Genomic DNA, 12,236 nt, shown 5'->3' with positions numbered 1-12,236 from the left:
GACAACTGATCAACTGCTTTACATTTCAGGTCCAATTTCCAGAGCCAGCTCCAAGTGCAGCAGCAGCACAACTGAGTGCAAGCCTCACACTGCCCTCCGAATCTCAGTGTGAACAGACAGGTCTGTCTTTCATGAGAAAAATACCAACAGAAGTTAATAATTCTGAGTTAATGAAGTCAACATTATGCTTGTTTAGACTAATGACCTTTCTGTGTTCTTGAAATTGAATCACATCAGAGTTTATTGCAGATTCTGAAGTGTAGAATTGAGAAAAGTGGAGTTGCTAACAATTGAACTCATCTTTTACTTCTAATAATCTGCAGCTTTTTAATTCTGATAGTTAAAAGCAAAATCGACAAACAATTTAGAGCCTGTATACTGGCACAAGGATCTTCGAAGGGAGCACAAGCTGCAGAATTGGTGCATTAGTATAGTCCTATTTCTGACCCACACTCTCTTGAGCATGTCCTCCCAGAGGACAAGCTCAGAGATTTTATTGAAAATGTCAAGGTTTCAAACCTCACTTATATAAAAGCAAAATACTGTGGATGCTGGAACTCTGAAATATAGACAGAAAATGCTGGAAATACTCAGTGGGCCAGGCAGCATCTGTGGAGGAAGGAACAGAGTCACAAATGCAGCCTGACCTACTGACTATTTCCAGCATATTCTGCTCACATAGATAACATTTGGTAGGTAATGGCTCCCTTTCCTCCTGTGGGGGTTCGTATGCAGCCTCTGTTCGATACCTCCCATGACAGCACCGTAGCATTATAATGTTAAACCTTCATCACCTGAAATTATTGAATATTAAAGAAATGTTAATTCGCAGTGCTCATTTCTTATGCTGCATTATGAGAAGTGCAAAACTTGTATCTCCATTACCTTTGGTATTCAGGCCTGGTATGAGTTAATGCTGTAATGCATGTGTTTGCACGTGTTATTAAATCTTAGCTTCATGTAAAGCAATCTCCTGCTATGAGGCCACAGTTCTTGCCAAGTTGATTCGAAGAAAAAAAGGACTTGCATATAGAAAGCATCATTCATGTCCTTTGGATGTCCCAAAATGCTTCACAGCCAATGAAGCATGTTGCAAATGAATTTGCTGTTGTAATGGAGACAAATGTGGCCATCTATTTGTGCACAGCAAGCTCCCACAAACAGCAAAAGAGAGAAATGACTAGATATAGGGCTGAATTTTACGCCACCCCAGTGGGTCGGATGGTGGCGTGGGGGTGGCGTAAAATTTAGCGGGAGGCTCCGGGAGGCCTACCCGCCCCGCTTCCACCTCCGGCCAAGTTTACAGCATCGGGTGGGGTGGGGGGGGGGGGGGGGGGGGGGGGGTGTGGGAAACGGCCCACCCGCCCAAGGCCAATCAAGGCCCTTAAGTGGCCACTTAAGGGCCCTTGCCCGCCTCCATGGGCAATTTACCTGTGGCAAGCGGGCATGCTGTGGACGTGAAAGGCTGCCCAGTGATAGCTGCTGGCCTTTCCGCGCCCCGGGGTGGGGCATGGCAATCAGGCACAGGGTGCCCGATTGAGGACCGCCCCTGCCTCCCAACCCACCGCTGGGACCCAACACGTCCCCCCCCAAACGACCACTCCTGCCTCACCAGGGAAGGACTGATCCCCCTGGTAAGGCAATCCCTACTTCCTTCCCTCCTAGATCCATTGCGTCGGCTGGGCTGCAGTCCCAGCAGTTGCCACCGCTTCTGGTGGCGCTGCTGGGACTAAGAGCTGGCCGGCAGCTCATTGAAGCGGGACCTCCTCCCTCATGTGGGTGGAAGTCCCGCCTCGGGACAATTAAAGCCCGGGGACCCATAAAATGCGGGATGGATCCCCGGGCTAGGTGGAAGCGGGTTCCTGTCCGCCTAAGGTAAAATCCAGCCCATTCTGTTTTTGGTGGTGTTGATTGAAGGGTAAATGTTGGCAAGGACATTGGAAGGAGTGACCTGGGATCTTTAACATCCACCTTAGCAGGCAAACAGGACCTCAGCTTAATGTCTCAGCTGAAAGATGGCACCCCTGACTGTGCACCACTCCCTCAGTAGCAAGCTAGATGTTCGAGCATCTGAAGTAGGACTTAATCCTATGTCCTTCTGAATTAGAGAGAAAAGTGCGACCATTGAATCAGGACATTCAGATATAATATATGCAATTCACAGAGTGTTACAATGTTGCAAGAATTAACCTGTTAATATACTGAGGTCACATGTTAGAAACCACTGGGGAGACCTGTAGTGATAAGGACAACCTGCCCAGTGCCTGTAAAACCTGCGTGAGTAACTTCAAATCACTATTTGTGAGAATATACAAGTAGGGCAATGAGCTCAGTGCATCTTTACTTACATCATTTGTCAGGACCAATGTTGTTTTATATTCATTTATGGGATGTGGACATCACTGGCAAGGCCACCATTTATTACCCATACCTAATTGCCCTTGAGAAGGTGAGCCACCTTCTTGAATTCAACTGAGTTGCTGGCTTATTAGAGGGCAGTTAAAAGTCAACCACATTACTGTGGGTCTGAAGTTGCATAGAGGCCAGACCATATAAGAACAGCAGATTTCCTCCCCTAAAGGACATTAGTGAACTAGATGGATTTTTATGACAATCTGATAGTCTCCCGATTTATTGAATTCATTAAATTTAAATTCTGCAGCTTCACAGTAGGGTTTGAACTAACCAGTGTCCCCAGATGATTAATCCAAGCCTCTGGATTACTAGTCCAGTAACATAATCACTAAGCTACCATTCCTACTGCCTAGTTGCTTTAGCCAGTCTCTTCCATTCACTGATGTTTGGTTTAATGTATCTACAGATAGGGTGATTCAGAAATTCGTTAGTCTACAAGAGGAGAGTACAGAGTCAAAGGTGAGAATTGTGAGGATTGAAAGTGACATTGAGTGTCTTAGATCAGAACTAGCCAAACTGAAGATGGAGTGGGAATACAGACAGCAACACTTACTGACGGCATGGAGCGACACCAAAGAATGGGTAAGCAAGCCATTATCCCCATTCCTTCTGCAAATACCATCACAGAATCACAGAAAACTAATATTTTGAAATGTTCAAACTTGTATACTATGTAGCTATGACTTAGCCACCTTCACACTCAAACATTCAAGAACAATATCTATCAATCGAAAGATGTAATCAACATTGATGGCCTATGAAACACAGCACGGGTAAATTCTGTCAGACATGCATATACCCCATGAGTTACAGTGAGGGAGCTCGACCCTTCTCTGAACTAGCACCCTCCCTCCACAGACATCCACTTCCACACACTTGCACACACACACATCGCCTCCCCTCCCCATTACATACACATCCACATACACATCCATACACACAAATATACATGTACACAAGCACACATATACACTCATACATACAGATCCATGTTCGTGCATGCACACACACGCAACACATATAAACGCACACTCACCCATATCCATGCACAAGCCCCACACCCACACTCACACAGACTCTCTCACAATCATGTGTGACAACTTTCACACTAAAGCAAATTATAGGTTAAAAATGCATGCTGGAAATTTCAAATTCAATTTGAAACTGCTAGAAATTTAGATGAGTCAACACTCAAAAGGAAACGATCACTTAATGTTTCCAGTGAGAATCTTTGTCACAACATCTCACCCAAAACATTAAGCGATCCTTCTCTTCCAAATGCTGACTGACCTCCTGCGTTTTTCTGCCTTCATTAATAATAAAATGATGTTATGATCCAATAAACATCATGATTATGAACAGCTAATTGTGAGAAAATAACATAAGGAAGATGATAGAAAAATAACAAAACTCTGCTCTTACTGATTGTATTCTTCAGGTACGTGATGAATGCAGTGAGCAGACAACAGAGAGAAAGGATTTGGATCATCCATTGAAGTGCAAGATGCCAAAAGTAGCAACCCAGGCTGTACATGTCACATGCCGACAGAGGAAGGATTATACAATAAGGGATGAAGTGGACCGTGCCTGCAGTAAGCACGTTACAAGGACAGGTACTTCCTAGTTAAAAGATCTAAACAGATGGCAGCTTCGTCACCCCCAGGTCAGTGGTAAACCCATGCTGCTCCCAACATGTAGCTGCTTAATTTTGATGTTAATCCAATGCAAACATACTGAACCTACACCTGCCTTTGCCTAAGTGATGTATCTGAATCAGTTTGCAAACCACAGGCATGTAGACATTTCACATTGTTTTTATGCAAATGTGTTGTTACGACCAGGTTAGGAAGGTGTCTGGGGTTCCCTCTCAGCCTTCACCTGGTCTTATCGTAACAAGGTTTAATTTTAAACACGCCATGTTTTTAGCTCCCCCTTGGTGAATCTTTGTTCATCGCTCTCCAATTTATAAGGCAAAGAAACCAGCACAAACAGGATTTCTTAGGTTTAAAGAAGAAAAGTTGAAATTTATTAAACTTGAACTTAAACTCTAATTTGGTTTATGCCTACAGATACATGATAAGCCCACGCAACCATGCATATGCGATACAGACATGCAAATAGAGACAGAAAAGAGCAGAAGAAAAATAAAGTGGAAAAGTTTGAGGCAATATCAGAAGAGTTGTTGTTATGGTTCTTCAAGTAGAGTCCTTGATTGTAGGTAGATCTTGCTTTTCGTTGGGGCCCAGTATTTTTCTTAAACCTTGTTCGCTATAGGAGACTTTTCTCTCTTGGGGTTCATGTGTCTTCAGTGGATTTAGAGGCTTGTGAGAAAGAGATGGGAGCAGACAGGAGAGATCTTCTCAGTCCAGAAGAATTCTGCTTCCAAACTCTCTGTGGCCAGTTCAAAAGAAAACCCTGGAACAGCTAGGTAGTCATGTGACCAGCTGGTCTAACCAGTCCTCCTCAGCAGGCCCCGGAATTCACTTCCTCACCTTTGATGTCTGCTAGTATGTAAATACTTTTTTCCAGCCATGGCTGATCTGTTTAACAAGTCATTTCCTTGCCCCAACAACAGTTAAAAATCAAAGTTCATGACAAAATTGATGTGCCTCATTCTTTGCAGGTGGCGGCCCAGCATGACACCTCCACACCCAGCGGAATTAAATGTGATTTATGAAAAGCACATTTCATTAAAAGGGTCGAGAGAAAATATAAGATACAAAAAAAAAACGTGCATTTCTCTCACTCATTCACAAATCCTAAAACTTATTACAATCTCCCCTTTTTTGGCATCCCAATAAACATGTGGTTCTTTTTTGGGGAAGTTTCTCATCAGTTTGTCCTTTTCAATTGCTGCCCAGGATCTTTGTTCCTGCTGCGGTAATATTTTCCCAGGAGAGTCAGTAGTGGGCGGCTCTATCCTGAACTCACCTTCAGTGCTTTGCTGAGTCATCCAAAGGCTTTTGACTTTAGGAGAATGGGTGGTTTACTTTTTTCTGACTGCAGGGGAGGATTATTTGCTAATCTCCCCTTTGTCCCAGGGGACACTCCTGCCTGCAAGTATTTGTGCAGGCTCTACTGCATTCCCCGGTGGCTCTTCGACTAGGTGAGGCATCACCTTCACGGTTTCTCTGACTCCTAGAGGTATTTCTTTGGCTCTGCAAGTTCCTGTAAATGCAGTTAGCAACTCTGGTGGGATGCTTCTCGTGTCTGCATTTACATAGGAGGATGTGGGGTCTAACTTTTCAAATTTTTCGGGGTTGGCTGACCGTACAGTAGGGGTTTTCATCTGGGATTCCTCCCGGACTTCCTTTAACCTGCCCTCTCGGTCATCTTTTCCCCTTCCCTGTCTAACCTTTTGCCACCCTTGTGCCTGCCTCTCCCCTTTTGTTCTTGGCGGGGGTCCCTTACAGTTCACCAGCCTTCTGCTGGAGGGGCCTCCTAACACATGTACAGGACTTAGGGGTGCAGGCTTCACTGTAGGTTGGGGTTTCCCCTCAATCTGGCATATGTGGCAACTCCTGCAGTACTCCACCACATCTTTGTGGGGTTTTGGTCAGTCAAACTGCTGTCTTTTGCGGGATTTGATCTTTCATATACTGGCATGTACAGCTACTGTACTCTCAAGGGCCCTTCTTAATATTTCTCTCCAGTACCTCTGTGGCACAACTAACTGGTGAACTACTGTCCACTGCTTGCTCTCAGGTCTGTGAAGAGAACTCCATTTCCTCATCAGTACCTCATTCTTTAAGTAGTAGCAATCAGGCATATGCTTCACTTTCAGACTGGGCAGCCTGTGCTAACGCTCACAATACTGAGTTGGCTCGCTGAACTTCAGCTTGGGAAAATCCATTTAATTCATTCCCTGGGTCTTGTAACTTCCCAAAGAAAGTCTCAGACAGACAGACCTTGTCATCTGCCTGCAGTGCTAATTCAATCTCCTCTGGGGGAGTTGGTTTGATCATGGCCCGATCCACTACACATTCAGGGAAACTGCAGGGGTCTGTCTCCTGCCACGGCCCTGTCTCTCTGAGCTCCTGCAGTCTTTCTTTCACTACTTGAGGGGCTACCACCTTCACCCCCAACAAATCATTACCTAGGAGCAGGTCAACCCCACCCACAGGCAAACTAGGGACAATCTCTATGGTCACTGGTCCCGAAACTAGGTCGCACTCCAGGTGCACGAGGTGAACCCGGTGTACAGGTACATGCATACACTGCCCTCCAATACCATTCACCACCATTCTGGTGTTCACTGCACTCTCAGGGGAAAGGTCAGGCCTTTTCCCAGTAAAAGGGATCTAGTGGACCCCGTGTCCCTGAGAATTACTATGGGTTTGCTTGCCCCACTCAAGGGGTATGTGGTTACTTTCCCTTCAGATACAAAACCTTGATAACCTTCAGGAATCTTATTAACTTTTCTTGCACTTGCAGCCGTAAGCTTCCTGAGTCTCACTCTTACTGCAGTTAAAGCCACAGCTTGTTTTGCTGTGCTTTCCATCAGGGTTCCTTCTTCACTGAGGAGGTGTGCCCTGATTAATCCTACTGGTTTTCCCTTTAGTTTCCAGCAGTCAGCTTTTAAATGCCCTGCTTTATTACAATAGAAGCACACAGGTCTCCGGGTCTCACTCTTGATTACAGCACCTTCCTTTTTGGCTAGAAGAGGGCGCCCTGTGTCTCCTGCTTTCCTTTCTCTCCCAGGACTGCTTGGGCTCCTATCACCTTCCCACCCTTTGTCCTTTTTGGAGGTGACTAGGAAAGGTTCTCCTCCGGGAAACTCATCAGCCAGAACGGCCGCTTGCCGAGCTCTCTGAACCCACTGCTCCTCTACATGGGTCTTTATGGAGAGTGAGAGAGAGTGTTTAAATTCCTCTAACAGAATTACTTCTCTGAGATTCTCATAGCTGAGCTGCACTTTAAGAGCCCTCAGCTACTGGTCAAAATCCAGCTACTTACCTCTTGCAAACTCCAGATAGGTTTGATCAGCTTGCTTCTTGAAGGTTCTAAACGTTTGGCGATTGGCTTCAGGTACAAATTCATATGCCCTGAGGATAGCATTTTTGGTCAGTTCATAATTTGATGAACTCTCATCTGGCAACAGGGAATAAACCTCATGGGCTTTCCCAGTTAGCTTGCTTTGTAGTAAAAGAGAGCAGGTCTCAGCTGGCCATTTTAGCTGCCTTGGCAGTTTCTCAAAAGACACAAAAAATGGTCAGGTCAAAAGAAAACCCTGGAACAGCCAGGTAATCATGTGACCAACTGGTCGAACCAGTCCTTACCCTTGTGGATTGTATCCTCCTTAGAATGCACTTCCTCACCTTTGATGTCTGATCTGATCTGTTGAACAAGTAATTTTCTCACTCCAACAACAGTTAAAAATCAATGTTCATGACAAAATTGATGTGCCTCATTCTTGGCAGGTGGGGGTCTAGCATGACAGTGTATTATGAGACAGTAACCACAAGAACGTTGAATTCCTTCAATTCAATTTGACCATTAACAGTGTGAACATTAAACTACAATATTTGTTCAATGCTCTTATCCTGTGTTGTTAGATTGGCTGTGCATACCAAACCTTTATGTTCCTATGAATTCTCTACCCCAGAGGGCTGTGGAGGCTCAGTCATTGAGTATATTCAAGACAGATATAGACGGATTTCTAGATATTAAAGATATCAAGGGATATGGGGATAGTGTGGGAAAGTGGCATTGAGGTAGAAGATCAGCCGAGATCTTGTTGAATGGCGGAACAGACTCAAGAGGCCGAATGGTCTACTCCCGCGCCTATTTCCTATGTTCATAATTTGCTATTTTGACAGAGCTTTTATTGCATGAATCTGTGGTTCTTGCTTGAAAAGCCAGTACTCCTTCCTTGGTTTGCATACTGGTATGTATGGACCCAGTCAATACCTTATACAATCAACTCGTCTGTTTCAGGATTATTCAATGGTAACTGTTTCTAATAAATGTCAATATGTTTTCTACTTGGATACCAATAGTTTTGCTGTTGTTGAGTTGGACAGCATTTATCGTTTGAATTGATAAACCACCTTCGCTTTGTCAAAAGCTTTTTGTATATTATTTTCCATTTCAGTTGAATTGACAGTCCTGAGGTTGAACTTAAGCTGCTTTTATGTTGTGTGAGACCCACACTAGCAGCCTTGGCTCCTGACCAGCAGGACCATAATGGCTAACTGAATCTTGCTGGAATTTGCTAAGTCGGTGTAAGCCCTTATAAAAAGGCACCATCAGTGAAGATAATAGTGCAATCTAAAAACAACTTTAGATCAACATATTCCTGTTTGGCAGGGCTTGATTAACAGCCAGGCCACCTAAACACACGTTTAGACACTGTTATGACCGAGGCAGGAGCAGCACACTGTCAATTCAGTCCCATCACTCCACAGGTTTCAGCATATTATTAATGTTTTCCCACCCAACCAGAAAACAGCCAAATACTCTTGTATCCCCCAGAATAAAACAGACCAAACCAGGTATCTTTAGACAACAACAAATTAACTATTTATTTAAACTAAATCTTAAACACTATTAAGATAAACCTATGTCTAAAGACCTTATAACTTCTTAATTTAACCTAACTTCCCGATTCACACACACACACACACACACACACACACACACACACACACACACACACACACACACACTCAAAAATCAATGGTCAACCATTTTAAAAAAATGATCTTTTAAAGATGAGCTGTTTCTTCAGAATAAATAAATAACTGGGTTGTTAGTCTTTGTGGGTTATGTTCCTGATGGGTGAGGTATCCTAACGTAAAAATAATCAAATGTCACTCGAAGTCTCCAGGCGGATTTGATGAAACAGTCCCTTAGTAGATAGGCATTCAGCTGCAGCAGGTGTCACACAGTTCTTTCAATGATGAGCACAGCAACAGGTCTACTTGAATTGTTAAAAATCGGCAGTCTCTCAGTCAAAACTTTACTGCGAATTGCAGCAAACACAATCAGTCAAGAGAGAGTAAATCTTGAAGCAATCACTCTTAGATTGGAAGTAAAGAAAAAGGAATTTTGCTACCTCCAGCAATACAAATGGTCTCTTCAAAGGATTTTTTTCCTCCTTAGGCAATTAATACAGCCTGTTGCTCGTTGTAGAATTTCTGCTGAGAAAAATAGACAGATATTTCCTGTAAGCACACTGTAAGTAAGCACACTTTGCTGGTATCTCTCAAAACTTGTTTTAGCTGGTTTTTACACAGAGTTAAATTGAAACATGATACCATGTGACCTCCTCACTCTCCTGCTGTTGCCTAGGTAGCAAATGCAGCTGTGGTACACTGTTCTCAGAAATCTAACACTTCTCTCTCTGTCTTAAAGGTACACTGTTTTTAATGGCTTAAAGGCACACTGTTTTAATCTGAGGAGAAAATAAATACAGTTCCCTGACAGCACAAAGGTGGAAGAGAGAGCAAAATTGAGCATGGCTTAGTTTTATCCTGTGCCAATGACTGAACAAGTTCTTTATTCAGATCTACTCATGACCCAGCTAGACTGTACTCTGCTGCTATAATGTAGTCCGCATATGCTAAATTTTGATGCTGTTACTTCAGATTGTTTGTGAGTGAGCAAAACAGACCCATCCCATAGAGTCTGAGTAATGTATAGACAGTCACTGATTAATTTTTTTGGTGAATTGCCACATTTGGAATTTGGGTATGACTGTTTTATGGCTGAATTAAGGCCCTCATCCTGACCCAAGCTGGAGCTTATGTAATGTAGTCAGAATACTTCAAAGTTTGATGATATTGCCTTAGGTTGTTTGACATATCTCAAGACAAAAGCTAGTCCAATGTTGTTTTTTGGTCTTACCCAGCTAATATTGAGCTGCTTGTTGCTGCCTGTCCTTTGGTAAACCACCTTATCCATGCAAATCATTCCAGAATATAGGTTATTTTAAGAGTTTCACTGAATAGACCAGATTAATCATATTGAAAGCTTCCTATCATCTGCCATCAAGTACCTTGGTGTCTTTGATTTATTCTGCAGTGAATGCCATTTATCCATCAAAACAGTCTGTTTATATTCTATGAAAGGACACTTTATACTGCCAATTCAATTCCACAAATTTTTATTGATGGTTGATAGCAGATAAATCAGATTCAGTTCATTTTAATTCATTTTATTGGGTGTCCATACACTCAGTTCCTTTCCTTCCCACTATAGTAATACTTAAAAGTGCCAAACCAATGATTCCTGTGCCATTCTCTCAAACCTCCTTGACATCAGTACCTAAAAGAGATATTCCATCCTATTTGATTATCATCAGGTACTTTGGCATGATCAGTTAGATACATCTGTGTGCTGTGATGGTCAATATGCACCATTCACTTTTTTCAAAAGCTCATGATATGAATTGGAAATTTGTGCACTCTATTTAATTTCACTATAGTTACACAGTCTAGGTGAATTTAAAATTGCTGTGCAACTTTGTTCAAACTGTCACTGTTTGTCAAGTGATAAGGAACATGGTAAGGAACCCAACCTGAAGGGAAGTCAAACACTATGCAGAACACTAATCCGACACTTGCAGAAGCAGCCAGTGGCAGACAGAATGGAGGCTAATAACATAGAAACATGCTTTTTTCTGCCACATCCTAAAATTTCCACTGCCTTTGAGCTTCACCATCCACTTTCTGGCTGCCACTGGGTTTCATACTCTCTCGGGTCTCAGCGAGATTGACTGCAAGCTCAGAAGACACAGCTCTTGTTTCATTGCACTGTTGGATTCGATCACAGAAACTTTGCTTGAAGAGCCACAAAATCAGACAGTGTTTTCTGATTATTCTCCCAACACAGCTCCTCATAACTCAATAACCCTTTGATCCAGGGATCACCAGCATCAACTAGGATTTTTGGGGTACAGTAGCATTGTGGTTATGTTACTGGACTAGTAATCCAGGGGCCTGGACGAATGATCTGGTGACCTGAGTTCAAATCCTACTATGGCAACTGGGGAATTTAAAATCCGTTGATTAAATAAATCAGGAATTAAAAAGTTATTATCGGGAATGGTGACCACAAAGCTACTGGATTGTTTAAAAATCCATCTAGTTCACTAATGTCCTTTAGGAAAGGAAATATTACCTGGTCTGGCCTATATAGACCCACAGCAATGAGGTTGACTCTTAACTTCCCTCTGAAGTGGCCTAGCAAATCACTCAGTTGTATCATAACTGCCACAAAGCTTTCACTACACATGGACTGCAGCAGTTCATGAAGGTGCTCACCACTGCCTTCTCAAGGACAATGACGAATGGGCAATGAATGCTGGCTTTGCCAGTGATGTTCACATCCCATGACTTAATTAAGACAAAGAATTGTCTCCATCTTTCAAAATCTCTATCATCACACCTGCCTTCAAAAACCAATCCTGAATGATTTTGTTTTCCCCAACTACAGTCCAACAATAACCTCCACGCTAAGGTCTTGTCACGAGCTCTAACCCCATCAATCCAAGTTTGAAATCCTTCAGTCTGGTTTCCATCCTTTCCACAACATTGAGACCACTATGTTTAAAGCTACCAATGATATGTTATATGAATCCGAATGTGGAACTTTATCTAAACTCATCGTCCTCAAACTCACTCTGCTTGGACAACCATTTCATCTACTGCCGCCATGTCTCCTTCACGACCTACCTACATGGCACCACCTTATCATGGTTCAATTCCTCCCTGTCCCCGTATAGCCAGCGCATCGTAAGCAATAATGTCTGCACTGCCAACTCCATTGTGCTCCAGTGCACCATATTTGGTTCTCTCTTATTCATGGTCCACTTGCTA

General features: G+C 43.1%; 2 protein-coding genes across 3 annotated transcripts in view; one reads left to right on the top strand and one right to left on the bottom strand.

Moving 5' to 3' along the window:
- dnali1 (dynein, axonemal, light intermediate chain 1) overlaps positions 1 to 12,236 on the bottom strand; it is a 136,542-nt gene that overhangs the window by 84,786 nt on the left and 39,520 nt on the right. The gene's annotated exons all lie outside the window — the stretch shown is intronic.
- The window catches only part of LOC137347094 (uncharacterized), a 56,593-nt gene that overhangs the window by 21,215 nt on the left and 23,142 nt on the right, over positions 1 to 12,236 (top strand). The window contains exons 4-6 of the mRNA XM_068011181.1: positions 30 to 120; positions 2,822 to 2,997; positions 3,854 to 4,028. Coding sequence (XP_067867282.1) covers positions 30 to 120; positions 2,822 to 2,997; positions 3,854 to 4,028 — 442 coding nt within the window. The remainder of the gene's footprint in view (positions 1 to 29; positions 121 to 2,821; positions 2,998 to 3,853; positions 4,029 to 12,236) is intronic.

The sequence above is a fragment of the Heterodontus francisci genome, chromosome 31, assembly GCF_036365525.1.
Source record: "Heterodontus francisci isolate sHetFra1 chromosome 31, sHetFra1.hap1, whole genome shotgun sequence".
Classification (NCBI taxonomy): Eukaryota; Metazoa; Chordata; class Chondrichthyes; order Heterodontiformes; family Heterodontidae; genus Heterodontus; species Heterodontus francisci.
This window is presented reverse-complemented; position numbering and strand designations above follow the sequence as displayed.